Genomic DNA, 24,041 nt, shown 5'->3' with positions numbered 1-24,041 from the left:
TCACTCAGGCCCAAAGTATCAACACTCACTAGGTGACATGCTGTTGATGAAAAATACTGCCATCATTGTTTCTATCAGTAGGCTTGTTAATAGAAATTGATATGGTGATTCTAAAATTCCTCTGGAAATGCAAACGACCTAGACTACCCTGACAACTTTAAAAAGAACAATTACTAGAGGACTTACACTACCTGATTTCAAAACTTGTTTTATAACTATAGTAATCAAGACAGCATACTATTGGTATAAAGATAGACATCAATGGAAAAAAGAGAGAGTTACACACATATGTAATACACACACACAAAAAAAAAAAATCTTAAATCTTGATTTTTGTCAAAGGTGCAAAGATAATTCAGTGGAGAAAGGAATATTAACTTTGATTCTTTTTACATGAAAGCTGACCTGCCCAAGAGAAAAAAAAAATCCACCAAAAGTGTCACTGGGAATATATATGACCCTCTTTATTCTATATTCTGTCTGCCAAAGGGGTTTCCTCTCAGCATCTAAAGCTGATGCTGTCTCTCCTCTTCTTTTTAGTCCCGGGAGTAGTTTTCAACCTCCAGAACAGCACCCATCAGCACAGTTGATTTCAGATACTTCACTGGTAGCATCCCATTGCTAGTGGGTACCCGGTATGAAGACAGTGTTCAAACTTTGAAGCAAGAGCCCTGCTGTCAGAATGCCCTTCTATCCCCCTCCCCTCTTCTGGGCTGAGGCGTTGGAGTAGGACCACATCTAAAGCCCTAAGGGAAAAAGCTGATAAAAATACAAATGCTGCCTACCCTTAAGCATATTAAATTTCCAAGTTGAATCCCTATTCCAAATGGAGGAGGTAGCCATGCTGTCTCAGTCCATTTGTGTATGGTGAGGGCCTGTTTCCTGGTTCACAGGCAGCCATCTTCTTGCTATAATGTCACATGGCACAAGGGGCAAGGGAGTTCTCTGGGCCTCTTCTGTAAGTGCACTAATCCCATTCATGAGGGCTCCACTCTCATGACGTAATCACCTCCCAAAGGCCCCACCTCCAAATACCATCACATTTGGGGATTCAGCTTCAGCATATGAATTTACAGGGACACATTCAGTGCATAGCACATGCCATCAAAAATTCACTGCTTGGCAAAAAACTAGACGGGGCTCTCCTTTCATCAGTTTTGTGTGGAACATGGTAAGCCCTTACACACTGTGTATGCTGGGGCTTTTCTTCATTTCAGAAAAGTTGTGTTCAGTGATCTAATTACTGCTTCTATTCCAATTACTACAGTTGCTTCTTCAGAAATACATACAACTCTTTGGCTGAACCTCCACCTCGTCCTCCACATCAACTGCTTTCTCATTATATCCCTCTCTTTTACTCTGCATTCTAGGAGAGCTTTCAAGTTTGTCATAAAAATCTCTGATACTTAAAATCAGCAGGATTATTAAAATTGTCTCTAGAACTATTAAAAATACAGATTCTGGACATAACTTTGAGAACTTCTGATTCAGATGGTCTCGGTGAGGCTCAGGAATTTGTTTTTTGTTTTTTAGTGACACTGTTGCAATTCTAGATTTGAGAAATATTGTTCAACATTACTACATGTTAAAACTATTATTTTCAATGTGGATTTAAATTTTATTAGATTTTTTGTTTCTCTCAAATGCTTTCTCATTTCACTCTTAGCATTTTTCATCTCATTGGCCTCAGAGTGTCATCCTTTCATTTCAGTTCTCTCCCCTTTTAGGTTCCTGCCCCCATTATATAGATGCCATCCATGTGTTCATGCTTCCCTTGAAGAAACTATTCTGGTTCCTACAACTTATTTTCAGAAAGGCTTTCTTTCTCCTTGCATCTTCAAAATGAGGTCCCCTTTCTCCTGTTATTTACTTTTTTCTGATTGTACTAAGTTAGCCTGAAATGAGATTAAAAAATCTCTCCAGACCTAATGTTTGCCAATGTACATGTGTAGATTGCTTCTGACCCCACCCTCTGCTCAACTGAATATTAGTTGATCTTCACTGACTTTTCCTCTGACTTTGAACAAACATATTTTATTATGCAGAGATATCCCTACCTATCTTATCAGGTCTTTAATCTTGGTTCTGTCAGTATATTGACTGGTTGACTACCTCTTGCTACACCCCACTGCAAAGGAATGAGCTCTCTGGAAGGGGAAGCAGTACTTGGGTAAGGATAGTTTTATAAGGTAATCCTAATCTCACCCAACCTTGGAGTATTTTCATGAGATTCTGCCACTGCTATACCTAGGTTCCAAAATTAAGATGCTAGTCTAGTCATGGACACAACGAAAGTTTTTGTATCATATTTTTCCTTCAGCACGTCTAAGAAAGCAGTTTTCAAAAGAGAACGTATCACTTCAAAAAAAGAGAGAGAGAGAGAGAAGTAAAAAAAAAAAAAAAAAGAAAAGAAAGAAAGAGAGATAATGGAAAGGAAGGAAAGGGAAAATACATACATACATACGTCACTCCTCAATTCACTCCACTCCTTGCCATTCTGCTTATGAGCCCAGGGGAAAATGTAACAAAATCAGCTGGCATTCACCTTCCTTAGCAGCTTAATTGCCTTTCCCAGCTCTCCTTCGGCAAAGCAGATCCTGCCCATGTTATAAAACGTTTCAGCCACTTTTTCACTATAGTCACCGTAGCTGTTGATCTGGGACTTCAATGAAGCCTTAAGCAGTCTGTAAGCCTCCTGAGGGATAAAAACATTTTTTCAATAATCAGCCTGGCAATTCTGAAGCAGCATGCTGGTTCTATTCCATGAGCTCTATGGAGAAGGCATTCTACCCAACAGTGACATAACCCAGCAGGATCAGTCATCTGTGATGCATCACCTGAGTAATTTATTTCTATAAAGAGTTAAAGTTCCAAGCTTATAATTAATAATAGTTAATTTGTATGTATAATATTACATACAAATTAATATAATTTTCATGGCTACCCTATGAGAGAGGAACTATTATTATACTCATTTACAGAAGAAGGAATGGAGACTAATAACAACTAAGACTCTTGCCAAAATCACAGTCTATAGTTGGCAGTGTCAGGATTCCAACACCAGGCAGTCTGAATTCCCTGGCTCTTCTTTTTTTTTTTTTTTTTAATGTACTTTTTATTTCAAAATTTTTCAAACCTTCAGAAAAGCTGGAAGAATAGTAGAATGAATACCATAAAATTTTAAACTAGATTCACCTTTTGCCACATTTGCTTTACTGTGCTTTCTTTAAAAAAATAGTGTCTATACATATATAAATATAAATGTACATACATATATTTTAATGAAAATAAGTTGTAGTCATAAAGATACTTTACCCCTAAATACTTAAGCATGTGTCATCTTAGAAAAAGACATTCTCCTTTATAACCACAATAACATTATCACTCAAATTTTACAACAATACAATACTACTACTATGTGCTACATATTCAAATTGCCCAATTGTCCCAATAATGTTCTTTATAACTTTTTAAAATGTAGCATCTAATCAAGCATCATATGTTGCATTTAGTTTTTATGATTCTTTAGTCTCCTTCAATCTGTAACAGTTCTCCTGCCCTTTTTAATCTTTCATAACAATTTTTTTTTGAGATGGTATCTTACTATGTTGCCCAAGCTGGAGTGGAGTGGCTACTCACAGGCTCAAACATGGTGCACTGCAGCCTCAAACTCCTGGGCTCAAGTGATCCTCCCACCTCAGCCTCCCCAGTAGCTGGGACTATGTACTTCTGTGCCTGGATATTGACATTTTTTAAAAGTCCAGGCCAGTTGTCTTGCAGCCCAGCTCTCACTCTGAACGACTTACTATACAGCAAAAAAGAAAATTAAGTGTATATTGAAAATTATTCATAGAACAATGGTGCTTGTACTCGTTTGCCTTCCCAATATGCTTTCTTTGGAGAGAGAGATGAGGTACAACTATTGCTGGAACCCTGAAGAATTGTATGTAACCCACTCACTGCCTGTATTATCTACATGGACATGTATAAACAGAACATTTCTTCATAATTGGGTTGCATATGTAATCATCATCCCTTATGTGGCATGTCAGAACAATTATAAAAAGGAAGGCAATTGCTGTTTTCCAGAAAACACTGCCAATAATTCAGGAATCTCAAGGCTATTATAATATTTTTGCACTTTTCAGAGTAGGAAAGCATACATACATAATTAGATTATTCTCCTGTTCATTTTTTCATTGCATAAGCCTTATACCTCCTTGGTGAAGTTTGTTCCTAAGTGTTTTATTCATTTTGATGCTGTTTAAATGGGATTTTCTTAATTTCATTTTCAAATTGCTCATTGTTAGTATATAAAAATGCAACTGATTTTTGTATGTTGATTTTCTCTCCTGTAACTTTGCTGCATTTATTAGTTCTAACAGTTTTCACAGTTATCACAAACAAGTCATAATGTTCATTGCACCAGAACATAAGGATAAAATATGAAATTGCGGCAAAGTATTTTCACATCTTTGAAAATAAAATTAAATATTAGGTCAACCTAGGGTATTGGGATCTCTCATGTTAATCCTCTGAATCAACATAAAATATCATGGCCACAGGAAAAATGTTGCAAATCACTATTAGGTTTTTGCCTTTATAAGTAGCAAGTTAAAATAGAAATAAAATGTTTAGATATGGTATAAAAGTAACTTTTCTTCATTCCTGGAAATAAATTCTTACTTATTGTTAACCTATAACCCTACTCTTAAACTGGTCACACATAGCCAGCAAGACCATGTCAAATCCATCCACGTTTCTCACTTGCCTGAAAAAGTATAAAGTTGCTCGTCAGATCAAAAAGTAATGTGGGATCTCATGACAGACAAAGGTCTTCACTGTGTTCAGGCCAAAGTTTTTGACTAATATTATAGCTTAGACTCACAGGACTCATAAGTAAAAAAGATCAGCAACAAAAAGCATTTTCTATAACTTTTCTTAATGTGAAAACAAAGTTGTGTAGTTAAGAGTTGAAGATCAGATCGAGAGAAAAACACCACCACCGAAGAGAAAAAAACTGGTAGCTAGATCCAAAGGTGGAAGCCAATTTTGACTTAAAGTATTAAATTTACACAGCCAAACTTATATGTGTCCTAGATTTGAAGGATCTCAAGTTATCAAGATGCAAGAAAAACACCTCTTTCCCATCCAACTACTAACCAGGCCTGACCCTGCTTAGCTTCAGAGATCAGATGAGATCGGACACATTCAGGGTGGTATGGCCATAGACAAAAAACACTTTTTTACAATTATCTCAAGCTGTACCAGGTCTGTGTGTTATTCCTAGTGTAACCTGGGACTTGTTTGAGCTCCAGTTTCTGAAGTGTAAAATAAAAAAAAAAAATTGTTTGGATCTAACAAACTAGGAATTATGTTTATCAGGTGATCGATCATATTTACCTGTTTTTCTCCATTTTGGACAAGCCATTTGCAAAATTCTTCAATGGTGCTCAGTGTTTCAAAATCCTTTGAGCCCAGTGTTGCTTGATATGCACTGATACTTTTTATAAAATATATCTCAACAGCATCTGGAAAAAATGGAAATAATTATATAAGGCAAACTGCTAACCTTCACAAGTGTCGAATATCAGCTTTGGCTCAACTGATATTTTCATGCTTAAAGTCCAAGCCTGCTCTCATTCTAGGTCTCATAAGGACCCTTAAAAAGTCTAAGATATGACTTGATGGCATCAGATGATATTTTGATGTTTATTCTCCATATGAAATACACAGATTTTCTGTAGAAAAAGAAAGCTTCTGTCTGAATAGTTTTATTATCCCCAAATACCATATAAAACTACCAGGTGTACTACAAGACTATATTTTAGCTAAATTAAACTCTGATAGCCAAGTACTGTTTACTGAGGTTTCTGTTTTGTGGGGTGGAGGGAAGTGAGTTGTAATTTTAAAAGTACTTTTAAAATACAGTTGTTATTGTTAGAAAATTTAATTATAACACTGTCTCTTATTCCAAACATAATATATGTTTATGTAATCCATCTAGAAAATGCACAGAAACAATGAGAAAATTTTGCCAATGCCACACCCTCTTGATTACTGTAGCTTTACAGTAAGTCTTAAAGTCAGGTAGTGTCAGTCCTCCAGCTTTGTTCTTCTCCTTCAGTGCTGTGTTGGCTATTCTGGCCTCTCCATATAAACTTTAGAATCAGCCTGTCAATATCCACAAAATAACTTGCTGGGACTTTAGAATTGAGTTGAATCTATAAATCAAGTTGGGAAAACTGACATCTTGACAATATTGAGTCGTCTTATACATGAACATGGAATGTCTATCAGTTTATTTCGTTCTTTAATTTTTTTTTGTTTCTGAGACAGGAGTCTCACTACATTGCCCAGGCTAGTCTCCAACTGGGCTCAGGCTATCCTTGAGCCTCAGCATTTTATGTAGCTGGAACTACAGGCATGTGCCACTGTGTCTGGCTAGTTCTTTGATTTCTTGCATCAGTATTCTGTAGTTTTTCTCATATATCTTGCAAGTATTTTGTTAGATTTATACCTAATTATCTCATTTTGGGAGATGTTAATATAAATGGTATAGTTTTTAATTTCAAATTCCACTTGTTCCTTGCTGGTATATAAAGCAATTGACTTTTGTATATTAACCTAGTATCCTGCATTTCTTCTATAATCACTGATTAGTTCCAAGAGGTTTGTTGTCAATTCTTTCAAATTTTCTGAGTAGACAATCATGTCATCTGCAAACAAAACAGTTTTATTTCTTCCTTCCCAAATAATATAGTTTTTATTTCCTTGTTTTATTGCATTAGCTAGGTCTTCCAGTATAATGTTAAATAAGAATGATGAGAGTGGACATCTTTGTCTTGTTCCAGATCTTGAGGGGAAAGTACTCAGTCTTTGACCACCAAGCATGATGTTAGCTGTAGGGTTTTTGTACATGCCTTTTATTAGATTGAGAAAGTTCCCTTCCATCATGAATGCATGTTGAATTTTGTCAAATGCTTTTTCTACATCAAATAAGATTATATGCTTTTCATCTCTGGACTGTTAATATGAGGTACATTGACTGAGGTTTGAATATTGAAACAGCCTGACATTCTTGAGAAAAAAACCCTCACTCGATCATGGTGTATTATTCTTTTTTATGTATTGCAATACATTTTGTTGATGATTTTTTTTAACCTACAGTCATGAAAGGTATTGGTTTGTAGTTGTCTTTGTTCTTTTATTATAATGTCTTTGCCCAGTTTTGATATTAGGGTAATGCTGCCCTCATAAAATTAGTTAGAAAGTATTTTCTCCTCTTCAATTTTCTGAGAGAGGTTATGTAGAATTGGTAGTACTCCTTCTTTAAATATTAGGTAGAATTCCCCAGTGAAATAATCTGGGCCTGGAGATTTTTTTCTTGGAAGGATAACTACAAATTCATTTTATTTAATAGTTAAGAGTCTATTTGGGTTATCCATTCACCTTGACTGAATTGTTTTTAATTTTATTCATGGTACTTTGTGACAGACACAAGCTTTAAATCTTTCTGTAATTAAATCTGTCAACTCCTTCTTTTATGGTATGTCTTTATTTGCGCTTAGAAAGTTCCTCTTTCCTCAAATTTTTAATTTTAGTATTTTTATCCCGATATTGTATTATCTTTTGGCTAAAGTATATTTTCAGTTTTGATATATAAAATGTTAATTCATCTGGAATTTGAATTAGTGAATGACATGCTGTGAAGAAGATCTATATTTTCTTTAAAATTAGTATGTAAGAAAAGAATAAGGTGGCCTTGGAAGCTCCCAACTTTATAAGCAAACTTTCGGTTTTTTCTCACATTAAAAAAAAAGCTAGGTTGGGCATGGTGGCTAACGCCTATGATCCTAGCACAGGAGTTCAAGACCAACCTGAGCAACACAGCGAGTTCCCATCCCTACTAAAAAAATAGAAAAATAAGCTGGGCACGGGGGTGCATGCCTGTAGTCCCAGCTACTTGGGAGGCCAGGGCAGGAGGATCACTCGAGCCTAGGAGTTTGGGCTGTAGTGAGCTATGATCATGCCAATGCACTCCAGCCTGGGTGACACCCAGAGATCCTATCTCAAAGAGCTAAAAATTTCACATATTCACAAATACATTGTTTCTTATAACCACAAAGACTACTTTTTAAAAACTCAAATATATATGGAATACATACATTGTAGGTATACACAAGAAAATTTTCAAAGGAGAAAGATGATTAGCTGAAAGACAAGGAATCGGGAAGTCTTCCATAGACATTTATGCTTAAGAAAATAATTAAAATAGGCCGGGCGCGGTGGCTCACGCCTGTAATCCTAGCACTCTGGGAGGCCGAGGTGGGCGGATCGCTCGAGGTCAGGAGTTCGAGACCAGCCTGAGCAAGAGCGAGACCCCATCTCTACTAAAAATAGAAAGGAATTATATGGACAGCTAAAAATATATATAGAAAAAATTAGCCGGGCATGGTAGTGCATGCCTGTAGTCCCAGCTACTCGGGAGGCTGAGGCAGGAGGATCGCTTGAGCCCAGGAGTTTGAGGTTGCTGTGAGCTAGGCTGACGCCACAGCACTCACTCTAGCCTGGGCAACAGAGTGAGACTCTGTCTCAAAAAAAAAAAAAAAAGAAAATAATTAAAATAGCAAAACTTTTGCAAACTGAAAAAAAAAATTTATTTATTGACATGGGGAATACAAGCATGGAAGAAAGTAGGATGCAAAACTTTATAACTCTCTCTCTCTCTCCTCTAACTGGAAAATAACAAACACCAAAATGGATTACTTTTGTAAACAGAGAAAATAAACATTTTAAAAATGTTCAAATTATATTCTTTACAAATCCTGAATTCCTCCTGACAGGCCATTGGGTCCATCGGTGTTCATTAATCTGATCAAGCTAGCTGAGAATGATACACTGTCCTCTCTCACCAGTCCATTTCTGTCTCTCCCAAAGCCACCCACTTTCAAAAAGATGACCTTGCCAGACAACTATTGTTGAAGTATAAGCTAATCATTTGGCTTTTCTCTAGAACCCCAGTACCTCACTTTTGAATATAGGTCAAGAAAATTCTAACTGCTACAAACATCCTCTCTGGTAAATGAGAGGAAAAGAGTCAAGGAGATTGAGAGCGTAGGAGGAGGGGAGGAGAAGCCAATGGTTTTCACGTTTATCACTAGATTTCCTCATCAACCAATATATCACAGGTCACATTCATAGCATGGTGTATGATCTCTAATATTTATAAAGGTGATTTTTGCTGAGTTTTTAAGGAAATAAAGGAAATAGAAATAAGATGATTTTTTTTTTTTTTTTTTTTTTTGGTTCTGATGTTCCAGCTAATTTGGGGGAATATTATCAGGTCTACATTCATGTGTGATTCATTCTGTATGAAATCCTGACCAGCCTATCTTTCCACTACAGGCATGAATAGCTAATTATAATCTTATTTATAGATAGACCATTGCCAATGTGTCTCCCTTATGTGGCTGGGGAATGACGATAACTGCAAGGCCACCTCTTCTACCTACCCCTGTGCTGGGCCTCTCCAGACATGGCATAAGCTTTGGCAAGTAAAGCGCTCGTCTCTGCAGTTTTAGGGCTGACTTCAGTGAACACAGAAACACAGATAGAATAAGCCTGGAATAAAGAAAATTATGACAAGGTAAGTACCCAAATGAGAGTGTTTTACTGTGGATTTTCTAGTAGCTCCCATAGAATCACTAGTTGATTGAAAGCCAATATAGCTCATCATGGAGTTAGATGAGAGATGAATTTGAGTCCCAGCCCTGCTACTTGCTAGCTGTCGAGTCTTGAGCAAATGATTTCACCTTCACACATGGAAGGAGTATTTAATTCCCACTGATTAGGGTTTGAGAAAGATTGAGATGGTGTATGCAAAGCACTGGGCACAGTACCCGTCACATGGTAAGTTCTCAATAAATGTTAGCTAGAATTATTTTTATTAGTTTTCATAGCCAAAATAAAACCATAATCTTAGCTCAGTCTCTCAAAAGTTCAGTCTCAAAGGCAGTCTTGTAAAGCATGGATACTAGAGCTACACTCGCTGAATTCCCATCCCAGCTCAGCCACTTACTGTGACATAAGACAAGTCACGTAACCTCTTCTAATGTAAAACATGGATTATATTTGTCACAATTATTATAAATATTAAATGAATTATTATGGAAACCTACTCAGCCGCAAAAAACAATGGTGATCTAGCACCTCTTGTATTTTCCTGGATAGAGCTGGAGCCCATTCTACTAAGTGAAGTATCACAAGAATGGAAAAGCAAGCAACACATGTACTCATCATCAAATTGGTTCTAACTGATCAACACTTATGTGCATATATAGTAATAACATTCATCAGGTGTTGGGCAGATGGGGAGGGAGGAGGGGATGGTTATACTCACACCTAATGGGTGTGGTGCACACCGTCTAGGGGATGGACACGCTTGAAGCTCTGACTCAGGTGGGGCAAAGGCAATATATGTAACCTAAACATTTGTACCCCCGTAATATGATATGCTGAAATTAAAAAAAATTAAAAAAATAAAATAAAATGAATTAATATGTGTAAACTGTTTAGAATACCACCTGGCATGTATGCTATAGTAAAGACTAAACAAGTGAAGGATTTTATTATTGTTTATGCTAAAATGGAAAGGGTAACGCTTAGGAAGGAGAAAGAAGAAAACATCTAGTCTACACCCTCCAGCAACAAAAGAACCATCTGTGCTTAATATTTTACAGGCCAAACACTATGAGGTGTTCCAAAGAGTTGAAGGGATTATCAGACACTTTGGAGCCAAGATGCAGAGCAGAGTTGTTACAAGTACAGGCTCTAGAGCTAAATTTTCTGAGTTCAAATCCCTGCTTTACTACTTGTTAGCTATACAACTTCAGCTGAATTAGCTGTAACTCTCACTCTTAAAATGAGTTAAAATAATAATGGTACCTATTAATACTTCATAGGGCTAGTATATGGATTAAATGAATCACTACGTCTTCAAGTGCACTTAATAAAAGCATTCCATAAATTTTAATTCTTATTTTTTTTTTTTTGGTGGTGTTGGGAAACACTGATATTTATTGTTTTATCCATTCTTATTGACCACTGCTTTAAGAACGTCTTGAACACAAAAACCAGACTGGCTTTCTCTGTAAGCAATGGACTCCCTGCCTTCAGAGCAGCATTCCCTAACATTTCTCCATTGTGTGATGCTTATAAGCTTAGATTGTGTGATTGCTTGTGACGCCTCTTCTTCAGTATCTGTCTTCATGCATACTTTTAGAATGCATTGCACTTTTCCTGTGATACAGGGAAACCCACTTTTCAACCTGCTTGTCACTGTGGAAGATACCTGAAGCCACAAGCAGCATTCTCATTTGGAAAAGAGAAAGGTGGCCTTAATAGTTTCAAGTACATGATACATAAAAGTGCCCTAAACTGTTATCATATGATAGACTCAACATTCCTTCCTATGTTTTATTTTGGTTTCTCCTGGGCATTTGTCAAGTTAGTTACCTCCAAGTCAAACACCCTTTTGTTGGTTTAACCTTAGAATTGGAAATATAATCAACTAGATTATCTTAAAAAACAAATGACATAATTACACTAAAATACCACTATTTTTCATTTAAAAGGCCCTTTGTGTTTCAGTTGCCCCTGTATCTTTTTTCCTTGGAGTAGACTCACACTTGGATTCTTTTTCCGGGCACCTACGGAGATCAGATGGGGTGCCAGAGAGGGAAAGTGCTGTCTACAGATTAAATGACACAGCAGAGCCACCCACCTGAGTTAGTGCTCTCTACCCAGGTCATTTAAACTTGACAAAGAGCTCCTGTGTGGATCTGGAGGGAAGTCAGGGTTAAAACAAAATCGATCCCACCCCTTGTTCTTCTGAGAAGCCCAAGCTTCCCTGACTCTAGGTCCAAACAAGACCACCCAGCCTGGGCCGCAGCCAACCCACCAACCTGCTGCAAGTACTGGATGGCTTGGTCATGGTTCCTCCTCAGCTGCTCGATCTGAGCAATTTCCTCATATAGACTAATCAGATCTGACGTCCTATCACCCTTGGCAGCAATAACATTGCCAATTGCCTTTTCAAAGTATGCCAGACCTAGGTTCAGCCTGTGGATGGCCAAGGAGGCTCTACAAGAAAAGGAACAAAGATGAAAAGTCACAGGGGCCTCTTACTTTGCAGACACAAAAGGAATTGATTCCAAGAACTAAAGAATTCGGCCTTCATAGGCCAATAATCTGGGTGGTTGGCTCAAAATCCAGCCTTGCTGTAAATAAACTCCTATTATCCTGCAGTTTATCCACCAGATTTCACTAACTGTTATTCATGAAACCCATTAATAAGTCATGCTATCATCTAATTTTATTAAAAAGCAAATGGAAAAAATGGCTTCCAGCAATTCACAAGATGGGATAATTTACCCATAAACAGAGTTTCTAAAATCAAAATTTTATTACCTCTGGTTCACTCTCTTTCAGCCAAAGAAAGTTTTTGCTTTGTTTAATTTATTTTGGTTCATTCCTCCTCAGTTAAAAATGAGAATGGATAGAGAAAACAATGTAAATATCCCCCAAAAGGGAGTGGTTAAATAAATTATGGCATATCATATAATGCTTCAGAAACATTAAAAATCGTGTTTTCTTTTTAGACTAACAATATGAGAAAATCAAAATGTGCTAAGTGAAAAAAGCAAGATATAAAACTGCACTCAAAATATGAGAGATATATATCTATATGTCTCCAAAATGTTCACAGCAATTATGTCTGGGTGGTGGTATTACAATTGACTTATTTTCTTCTTCATACCTGTCTGTATTTTCAAATTTTCCACAACAAAATTGGGAATATAATTTTTTTAAAGTGCGGCCAAAGCAGTATCTCATTCAGGTCTATCTTTCCAGAGAGAGCAAGGCAAAATGAGAACATGGGTGGTTTTAAAGGCAGTTCTGACAGTTATTAGTTTTATCAAATTCCAGGAGCTTCCATTTCCTTACAAATAAAATACCATTAAGCATATCTGTATTACAAGGTTCTTGTAAAGATTAAGTATTATATATAAAATCACTTAACATACAGTAGATACACAATCAGTATTACTTCCCTCTAACCTCCATCTTTGTATTCCCAAATTGAATTAAAAATATATGTGTGACAGTCAGGAACAGTGGCTCATGCCTGTAATCTCAGCACTTTGGGAGGCCAAGGTAGGAGGATTGCTTGAGACCAGGAGTTTAAAATCAGCCTGGGCAACATAGCAGGACCTCGTCTCTATAAAAAACAAAACAAAAAACCAAAAATATATTTGTGAGCTGGGCACAGTGGCATGTGCCTGTAGTCCCAGCTACTCAGGAGGCTCAGGCAGGAGAATTCCTTGAGCTCAGGAGTACAAAGCCAGCCTGGACAACATAGCAAGATCCTATCTCTAAAAAAGTTTTTAAAAATTAAAAAATATAATTCGTGTGTTTAAAATTATTTTATATGAGGCATTTTAGCAATAGTCACAATTTTTTAAAGCTAGATGGCTTATCGTTCCTCTGAATATTAACCAAAAGAACACTGGCATATTACCTGATAATTCTTTATAAAAGTAATTTTTTGATCAATGAGACCACTATTTCCCTAGCCCATAAGAATATAAATTATAGGATTATAATGGCTCTTATCAAGAGCTTATAGGGAGATATTAGCAAGGTGTCTGGCCTGAACAATCCTGCGTTAGTTTCTCTACCCTTAAAATGAAAAAACGTATTTGCCTTTACTAGATATTTAGTCACTGTGGGATAGAAGGTGAGCTATGAATTCAGATGCCCCAGTTGCAATCCTAGCTCTTCTATCACCTTGAGTTAATCTTTCTGTGCCTTAATTTTCTTAACTATAAAATTAAAGTAATGAAAGTACTACCCTAAGCTGTATTGAGGCTTGCATTAAATAAATTATGTAAAGCATTTAGAACAGTGTCTAGTATGTAGTTATACTTAGTAGGCACTCCAACACTTACTACAGAGCATGCACAAAATAAGTATTCAATAAATATTGTGGAATGAAGGAACAAAATGAGCACCAGAATTTTTCTGAAAAAGGAATAAGGCCATCTTTCACATAAGGCAGAAAAATTTTAGCCACTGCCCCATGTGACAGCAGTAGACATTCTAATTTACGGCCCTATGGACTGAAGTCAATCATTTGACTTAGCTCTGGACATTCCAACATCTCCCTACCTTTCCCATTTGACTTCTAGAGTCACGGTTGTTTAGAGGAGGCAGACATAATGCATGTATTATTTCATTTACTTAACATTCAGTCATATGCCCTACCGTGCCAATGCTTACAGTTTTGGAAACAGATTGCTTTCAAGGATGTGAAGATTTTTTAGAAACCTAGGGAACAGTAAACTTTATTTTTTTCTTCTGATAATCTGAGAAGCCTCTCTCATTAATAAATATTCTGATTCTCAGAGGATCCCTAATTCAACTGCAAAACAGTTAAGTCTTGTGCTGGCTTGAAAAAAATTCCACAAACTTTGTTTCCATATGGAGCACAACTTTCCTTTAAAATGCACGTGCTGTGCAAAGCTTTCATAGCCTCCAGTGATATTCATTAAGTGTTCCTTCTTCATCTGTTAAGATGTTACATGTAATCACAAAAGTAGGTGGCAATTCAGAAAAAAAGTTGGAATCCTAGAATAAGCGTGAGAGGCATTTTATAAGAAACAACTAAGAGTCCGTGAGTTCAGATCATGAATCCAACACTTACAAGCTGTGTCATCTTGGACTCTTTGTGTAACCTCAGCTTCAGTCTCTTTGGTCTCTCTCTAATGAAATAATAATCACACCAACTGCCTCAATCATTGTTGTAGAGATTAAACGGGGCAGTGCACAAAGAGCTTGGAGCACAGTGCGTGCATTTCGTAATTAAGAGCCTCCTTTATTATCGTTTGAGTTTCTGGGGGTTTTGCTCTGAATATTTTTCTCCCTTATATAGAGACAGACTCCAAGCCTCATTCATAAAAGCCTCAGCTTCTTCTCCAAGCCCAGATCTTACCTGCCCAAAGCAATTGTTAGGTCTTTCTCTGACACTTGCAATCCACAAACGCCTCCCTTACGAAATTCTTTCAGTTCCTTCATGTTTCTCTCTGCCTTCTGCAGGTTGAAATAGGCCTCTCTGCCAGTGAAACAGTCAAGGAAAATGCCAGACACACAAACTGCCACTGCACAGGGACAGCAGTTGATAAGCAAACAAAAGGGCCCCTTGGGAAAACAAAGCAATATTTGAAAATGGGTACTTAACTATGTTCTCTATTTCCCATGTGTGTATGTTTTCAAGAAGGAAGAATTCTTTAGAAAAGGAATAGGGGCTTGGGTTTCCTGTGGCGGTGGGCTGGCGTGGGTGGTGTTTGCAGGAGTGAACAGAAACTGTAAATTACACTAGATTTCCTTTAGAGGCATCTACGGCATGACAACAGTTATTCACTTTCCCCAAGTTGGTTCACATGAATCGTAAAATAAAGGAACTAATTGTGCTGAAAGGGACTTTCTGGGTCATTCAGAAAGTCCAAGCAAAGCAGGTTTTTGGCCAAAGGCAAACAGAAAAGAAAATCCCCTTAATTCCCAAACATCCTTCTGTTTCCCACATTTTCAACAGCCCCCTGCTAAGTGTATAACAGAGAAAGGCCACATAGCAGATTTTGCAAGTTGAGCATCCAGATCAAGAAAGTAGAAGAGGGGATGTGTAGAGAGGAGACTGAGGACAGGTGGGCTCAAAGAGTGCTCAGGATTATTCATAAACATGAAATGCCCTTAACATCTTCCCAATGGGAATGGTACGAAAAGGCTGTCAAAATCACAAAGTTTTTGAGGAGAGGCACAAATCATAGTTTCCCTCTGGGAATTTGGAGAACTACTCCTTTTGTCTGTTTTGCTTGGCCTCCGGCCTCACTGGCAATATTCAACAGCATTTCCAAAAACTAAAATGATCAAGAGTCATTAAATCTGTGGTTTTTGGCTGCACACCTCAATCACTTGGGGGCTTTTAAATCAAAAGCAGTGGGCCCCAGACAGAAGTAATTCTTAAAAGCTCCCCAGGGGATTACAATGTGCAGCCTAGTTTGCCAAACGGTGCTTTAAATGACCACCCATTCTCTCTGTTCCTACAGTGCCACAGCCACCACCACCCACATCCTCATTGCTAATACTGATTGTCTTGGGTACTCAGTGAAGAGTAGGACAGACTCAGAAAACCTTCAGCTGGCCAGGGGAGGTGTCACTAGTCAGGTCCCTCCCATGGCTCAACTCAGAGCTTATCTCGACAGACAGGAGGAAAATACATACCTTTCTAAATGGAGATGAGAGGCTAGTGGAAGGCCTGGATATTGGAAAAGAGCTACAAGGCCTTGGTTCCGTCTCTCACCTTCCTGTATGAGACGACCCATTGCACATGTGTGGCCTGTGGCCCCAGTCACCAAACCCAGCCGGGAAGGGAAGGATATTGGTTCTGCAGGAGCCAGGCCACCCCCAGAGTATAGTAGAGCATGACCAGAGCTTCCAGGATTTCCTTTTTCTCCTTGTCTGAGGTCATGTTTGCCTTCCAGGTCAACAGTGTGTTCTTCGCAGACTCAGCATGTTTCTTAGCCTGGACTGGGAGGCCTGGGGAAGTTAGAGGGTGGGTGGCAAGAAGAAAGACATTAAAAAGGCATGCTTCAGTCAAAGACATTACTGGAAGGGGCTAATATCTGTTCCTAACTCTGGCTGCAAATCAGAATTATTTGAAATGCTTATAAAGAATATATTAATAGATTCCTGGGTCCCACAGCAGACCTACTGAGTTAGAATCTCTAGAGGAGTGGGGTCCAGGAACCTCTAATTTTAACTAGCTCCACAAGTAGTTCTTATGCTCCTGACTGTGGATCTCAGTTTGGAAATCACTGATAGAGACTGAAGCGGATGCTGAGTATCCCATTCCCAATTCTGCTGCTAATGCCATGTGACCTTTTCAACCCATAAAGCTTCTCTAGCCTCCAAATGTCAAATGACAATAATTAAAGAAGCTGCCCCTTACCAAACACATGGAGAAAGCCCAGGAACAGACTAGGTTATGCCATAGAATGTTGTGCTTTGAGCTTTCTGCAAAAGGCATTCTATAAATACAAGGGCTCATGAATGCAATTATTTACATCTGGGGATTTTTTCAATCCATGATGAAGCTAGTGATACTAATTGGTCACACACATAAAAAGAATCTAATTGCTAAATGGAGTGAAGCCCCTAAGAAGACAAAAGCAATGCCAAACCCCAACTAGATAGAAATGCGGGAGTTTTCCCCTTGTTTTATTTTTTAAAGATTTTTTTACTATAAACCCTTGTGTCCAGGGCTGACTTTCCACAGTTCCCAGTGAGGAAGCTGCTCTCCTATATACAAAACTCTGACCCAGATGGTCTAATGGTTTAGCACCAGGTTCCCCTCAATGTGCACTGTGTCACAGGTGAGGGGGCAGCCCCCTTTCCAGCCACACCCTGTTTCTTTTCCCCCTTGTTTTCTAACTAAAAGCTGATGTTCCTGGTCACTTACTCAAGTTGCTATTTGTCCAGTTAACACAAGTAAACTCGGGGACACTCAGTTTACGGAGCTACTTCCTCATCTTCCAGCCTAACTCATGCCTTTTCCTTTTCCTAATAGAAAAGGAGATGCCCTGAGGAAAAGAGAAAGGCCAGCAGGGAGTATACTATCCTAGTTCTCTTCCACTCTACTGGAAAAGACAATGGCTGGTGTTCTCTCTGCAGGCACCTAGTGGGTGCTAACTACATTCACCCCCTGCAAGTAGGCCACTGTACCCCTAATCCTCACTTCACACTCTCAGCCCTGGTCCTACCCAGATTGCTGTGCCTTTGGCCCTTGGAGCCCAGTTTCACTGCATGGGTGCAAGTCAGTGGCAATAGGGCTAACTTAAAAGGACTTGCCTTTGATGCCTGCAGCCCTCATGCATTCTAAATGTGCCCGACCTCCTTAGAGAATTACAATCCATGATGAAGCCAGTGATACTAATTGGTCACACACCAAAGGAAAGGGAAAAAAGCCATCTCTGGGAGAGCGCTAGAGTGATCCAGATTCCTTTTCCCTTTTGCAGCCATCACTGAAGTGGTGGCAGCAAAATGAAGTTCAATCCTTTTGTGACTTCTGACCAAAGTAAAAACCATAAAAGGCATTTCAAACGAACCTTCCCAAATTTGCAGAAGATTTTGTCCTCCCCTCTTTCCAAAGAGCTGGCATGTTAGTACAATGTCTAATCTATGCCCACGCAAAAGGATGATGAAGTTCAGGTTGTGTGAGGACAACACAGCAAACTGGCAAAGTAGTCCACATTTACTGAAAGAAACATGTCATCTATACTGAGTGGGTTCTGTGGGAAAAGGCTAATGGCACAACCATCCACGTGAGTGTTCACCCCAGCAAGGCTAAACTGGACAAAGAAAAAATATCTTGAATGGAAAGTCAAAGCTCCCAAAGTTGGAAAGGAAAATGGCAAATATAACAGAGAAACAACTGAGAAGATGTAGGAATAAAGTAATCTTACGTACAACTTTCATTAACTGCTAAAATGAAAAATTAAAAGCAATCTGGAGCCAAGTCTCTGTAGAACACTCAGAGATCTCTCTTCTAGAGGTCTCAAATGAAGAGAAACATGGACTCTGGTTATGAGAGAGTTAAGAGAGAGTTATGTCCTAAGTTAAAAGTGGCCTTCAAATTGCACTGTGTATCATAAGCACCCTGTTAAAAGGCAGATTCCTGAGTCCCACTTCCAGTTGTTACCATTCACAAGTTCTGGGGTAAGAACAAGGAACTCACATTTACCACAAGCAACGGGTCTTAGGTGGTAACCAAGAATTAGGTGGTAATCAAGGTGGTAATCAAGAATTTATAACTGTCCTAGATGATATTAATGCAGGTTGTCTAAGGACCACACTCGAAGAAACACTGAGTTAGTAAAATCTTGGTAGAGGAAGTGGGATTCATCTTGTTTTTGAAGAGTGGGTAGGACTTTGGCTTATAAAGGAGGGGCTTCCACTTGGAGTAAATAGCCTGAGGCCATAAAGACAAACTAGTGAGCCCCTGTGTGTGTGCAAGGATGAGGTTGGGTGGATACAGGGGTTAGGGAAGATACTAAGAAGATCGGTCTGACTGAAGGGAAACTCGGAACTGAAAGATGTATGAGGTATGTTGCACCGGATACGTAAAATGAAGTCTTGGTTGTTGTCTTAGTCTGTTTGTGCTGTTAGAATACCTGAGACTGGGTAATTTATAAAGAACAGAAATTTCTCACTGTTCCAGAGGCTGAAAAGTCCAAGATCAAAAAGGCACCAGCCACCCGGTGAGGGAACCTCTTGTCGTGTGCCTACGTGATGGAAGGTGGAAGAGAAAAAAAGGGCCGCTGCATAAAGCTTCTTTTATAAGGCCTAATCCCACTCATGAGGGAAGTGCCCTTATGGTCTAATCGCCTCTGGAAGGCCCCACCTCCTAATACTATCACATTGACAATACCTGCTTTTCAGAGGAGACACATTCAAACCATAGCAGATGCCAAGATGAAGAGGTTAGATTTGATTTGTTAGATAATTGGGAGTCTTCATACATCTTCAGGAAGATAGTGTCAATTACTAAGGTCACAAAAAACTCTACCTGGGACATTAGAAGCTGAGATTGCTACTTTAGAACAAGAACATAAAGTAGGAAACTGAGAGAGTATTTTGATCAAATAGGTTGTTTTCCACAACCAGGTGGGCCCTTGGGAGTATGTCATTAAGGAGTGCAAAAACCAAATTCATAGGGCTGCCTGGGTCCTTAGGAGGAAGAAAGGTGATGCTAACTGGAGGAGCTACTGAAAACCACCCCAAATCAGCACAGTACTCCTTCTGGGCTTATGAATGGCCAATAAAACTACCATCACTGAGCAAGTTGCTCTGAGGCAGTCCCTGAGGCTTTGCAAGCCTGCCCCCTCCCTGCCAAAGTGTCCCACGCTGGTTGTGAAATCCCCAGGAGGAATACTTTTCCTCTAAGCTCAGCAGCTAATTAATTACACAGTTCCACAGGACCATGCCCCACACTGTGGTCCTTCTGATGATAAAGCTGAGCTGGTGACCAACGTGGCTTAAGCAAACTGAACTAGGATCTTGATTTAAAACAGTTTATTACACTTTAAGCCCTTAAAGGGAAAAATTACTCCTTTCACCTTCCCAGAATCCACTCTGGTCTCCAAAGTGGGGTACATGTACCCTTATGGGTATGCAAGATGCCATAGGTGTGGGGGGGAAATTTAAACTTCTCTATTTTTTAATCTTATCCCCTTTTTCTGTTTTATGAATATTTACAATATTACATTTAATGCTATTGTACACAACTTATAAATTCACATATATGGAGTAACTGTTTGCTCAAATTTTTTTTTAGTGATAAAGGAACTAACTCTCAAGTTTGAAGACCATTTCTCTGGACAAATGTTTTCCAACCTTTTCAAGGATGAAAGAGCTTTTACATTTAAAAAAATCATATGGCTTCCTGCACTTTGTGATAATTATTTTTATAGTAAATATTACTTGAGAAAATTCATGATGACAAAAATTACTATGAATTCAGCATCAGTAACACTTTGAAATGAATTTGCATTTTATTAATTGCAAGAACACCCTCTTTTATGTAAAAAAGAATACTGTGTATATAAGACTTATTGTTGTATGTATCTATGAAGGATGCTCACAGAATTATGATCTGTTTCTGTAATTCCAACCACATCTTCACTCCCAATGTCTGCTTTTAAACCAAGTCATTTTCCTTTACCTGCCCTCCCAAGCCAAGGACATGACCCTTCTCCCTACACCGACAGTGCAGCAGTTACAGAGGTAAAAATCAGGTGACAGCAAGGCCTGCTTCTGGAGCTTGAGATTCAGGAATACAAGGAAGTATTGATGAATTAGAAAAATGAGTCCAAAAAAGTATCCACTAAACATATCAATCATTTTGGCTTAGTTTGGGTTGGGATTCTGTCATTGATGTCTGTTACACTGACTCAGGCCAGAAAGAATCTGGTCAGAGCTACCCAGTCTTTGGAGGTTGCTGCTGTTACCAGAAAGCACTCACCTTTGATCATCATCTATATTTAAGCAGTGTGGTACAGTGATTAAGAGAACAGAGTCTATAGCCAGACTTCCCAGGTATAAATTCTGGCTTAGCCCCTTACTGCTATCCATGTGGCTTTGAACAAGTTACTTAAGCTATATGTGCCTCAGTTTATTCACCTATGTAATGGTAATGATAATACCTTCTATCTTATAGTTGTTGCAAGAATTAATTTAATATAAAAAAGGATCAAATAGTGCCTGACTGAAGTGAGTTTGAAGAGATATTAGCCATTATAATTATTACCAGGGTCCATTTCTCTTATTGAGTAGTTTATTTATATTTGTCCTTTGGACATTTTTCATAGTACTGCTTCAGAATCTTTGTAAAAAGGCTGCATTGTCAAATGGAAACTCACTTCAGGTAAGTATTAGGCTCCTGCGGGTCGGATTAACTGGTTTTTGTTTTCTTTTTTAAACCAACTAGACAGAGAAGACAGTGTTCATGACTTATGCTTCTTTTTCTGGATTTTGCAACAATTATAATAGAGCCCTGAATACCTGGAAGGTTCCCAGTAGTAACACACTAATTTATTGTTTTGTTTAATAATGAGCAGAGTTTCCAGAAACTGCTTGTCCACGTTACTGTATTCTCCTTCCTGAACACCTGAAAACCGTTCACCTTAGGTGCCAACCTCCCTGGTGTCTCTGCCAGCCCCTTCTCAGCTGCTGTACACCAGGCTCCCCAGGGTCACTACCAGGCCAGTTGGTAATGGAGTTCACTTCTAGCATCCCTTCCTCTATTCCACCGACCAACAGCCTTCTACACACTCTGGCTGCAAAGGCCTCACATTCTCTCATGAACCCCATTTCCATCATTACTCCATTTTTTTAAAACCTTCAAACCCTCTCTTCTAACTGGGGTTCCTTCCTCTCCACCTAGAATCTTGCTGCCTCTCCTTCTCTTGTAAAATCATCTTCCCTTGACTTTCCTGCCTGTTCCTTCCCTGCGTCCCTAGGATCTGGCTTCTGCTCCAACCACTGTGGGGAAACTGTTCTCCTGAGGTCCCTCCAAAGACCTGCTAATAAATAAATCTAATCGTTTCTCGGTCTCCGCATCACTGCAACATCAGACACCCTTACCTGTTTGGCTCTCAAGGCTCTGCACCAACTTGGTTCTCCTTTATAAACCTTCTTTAATTGATTCTTTGCTAACTCTTTACAGCATCCTTTTTCCCTTCCATTCATGTGTCCATTTTTCAGTTCTTTCAGTTTCTTCCTTTTCTTCTCTCCTTCCCTCTCTTTCCCCCATGAGAAAGAAAAGTGCTGGGGTCTTTCCATCTCAGAAGTTTTATCAACTCCTGTTACTTCAACCTTGGCCTCCATGCTTATAATTTACCATTTCCCCTCTCTAGTTTGGGTCTCAAAAATATTCCTCAATGGTTATTATTTTCCTTTTCTCCTCCCAAATTCTGGTCCCAAATGTCCAGAACAAGTGAAAATGTACTACAGGTTGAGTATCTCTTATCCCAAATGCTTGGGACCAGAAGTGTTTTGGGTTTGGGATTTTTTTTTTTTTAATTTTGGAATATTTGCAGATAACCAACTGAGCATCCCTAATCCAAAAATCTGAAATCCAAAATGCTCCAATGAACATTTCCTTTAAGCATCATGTCAGCACTGAAAAAGTTTCAAATTTTGGAGCATTTTGGATATCCGATTTTCAGATTAGGGGTTCTTAGATTAGTGGATTTCTCTTGTGATTCAAAATCAACATATCAAAAACTAGACCCAGCACTTCTCTCCTAGTCCACTTCCTTTCATTACCTACTTATCTCTGAAAATGGCACCTTCAGGGACCTGAAACTTCATGGTCTTCTTTGAGCCTCACTTTTCCTCAACCCCAAGTTGAACACCATGTCCTGCCAATTCTTCCTTCATGGTCTCTCTTTTAATCATCATTTTTGAATAGGTATACATTTCTATGGTTAAAAAGTTAAAATTATATGAAAAGGTAACACCCCAAGTATCCTCTAAGTAACTTTTATATTTCATTCTTGTGTACCCTTCAGTGTTTCTTTAGGTAAATATGAGCATACATTTTCATTGCTCTGCCCTTCTTTCTTATACAAAAAGAGGCATGTTATAAACACTATACTGCATGGTGCATTCTCTTTTTCCCAGGAGATCTTCCTCTAGTAGTATACTCTTTTTTAAAGCTGCACATATCCCACTGTGTGTACGCACTAGTTCCCTATAGATGGATACTTGGTTGTTTCCAATCTTTTACTCATAAAGAATGCTGCAAAGAATAATCTTATCCATATGTTGTAAGTGTGTATTTAGAAAAGATTCCCAGAGTGGGATTTCTGGTTTAATAATAAATGTATGTGTCCTTCATAGACTCTTGGATCCTTACCTTCTCACCCATCCCCTCTGTCACTAGCCTAGTTTTGGACCTAGATGACTGAGACAGCTTCCATTCCATCATTGCTAGATTCACCTTGCCAAAAGTACACTTAAATACTTTCATCATCCCGCTGGAAAATCTTCATAGTGCTCCTTCCCTACTAAATAAATTACAAATTCCTTAGTCTGTATTTAAAACCACACCATGGCCTGCCCAGTGCACCCTCCTTTTGAAGTTCATCTTAGCAGTGCTAACCAGAGACGGCTGCTTACTGCTGCCTCAACAGACATTGCACTTTCCTTCCTCATGCCTTTGCCCATGCTGTTCTCTGTATCAGAAATACCCACCCCTTCTGCTACCTCCCCAAACCCAACTCATTTTTGACAGTCCTTCTTGAATGCCACCTCCCCACTGAATCGGTCACTTAACATCGCAGCTGGAAATGATTTCACTCAACCTTCCCAAAGCCCGTTTTTTCAATCAATTACATGGCATTTACCTTATAGTGCCTTCT

The 24,041-nt window shown here is 38.7% G+C and overlaps 1 protein-coding gene and 1 non-coding gene across 2 annotated transcripts in view; both read right to left on the bottom strand.

Moving 5' to 3' along the window:
- LOC138398531 (small nucleolar RNA SNORD56) lies at positions 1 to 71 on the bottom strand. Its single transcript, XR_011236009.1, has one exon. It is a non-coding gene; the product is annotated as a small nucleolar RNA SNORD56 (small nucleolar RNA).
- A 4,748-nt stretch (positions 72 to 4,819) lies between these two features.
- TTC23L (tetratricopeptide repeat domain 23 like) overlaps positions 4,820 to 24,041 on the bottom strand; it is a 31,170-nt gene continuing 11,948 nt past the window's right edge. The window contains exons 4-9 of the mRNA XM_069492103.1: positions 16,500 to 16,656; positions 15,056 to 15,181; positions 11,967 to 12,144; positions 9,516 to 9,624; positions 5,405 to 5,531; positions 4,820 to 4,853 (exon numbers count right to left, since the gene is read on the bottom strand). Coding sequence (XP_069348204.1) covers positions 4,820 to 4,853; positions 5,405 to 5,531; positions 9,516 to 9,624; positions 11,967 to 12,144; positions 15,056 to 15,181; positions 16,500 to 16,656 — 731 coding nt within the window. The remainder of the gene's footprint in view (positions 4,854 to 5,404; positions 5,532 to 9,515; positions 9,625 to 11,966; positions 12,145 to 15,055; positions 15,182 to 16,499; positions 16,657 to 24,041) is intronic.

The sequence above is a fragment of the Eulemur rufifrons genome, chromosome 17 (assembly GCF_041146395.1).
Source record: "Eulemur rufifrons isolate Redbay chromosome 17, OSU_ERuf_1, whole genome shotgun sequence".
NCBI lineage: Eukaryota > Metazoa > Chordata > Mammalia > Primates > Lemuridae > Eulemur > Eulemur rufifrons.
The sequence above is the reverse complement of the archived record's forward strand: the minus strand, read 5'-3'. Positions and strand labels throughout refer to the sequence as shown.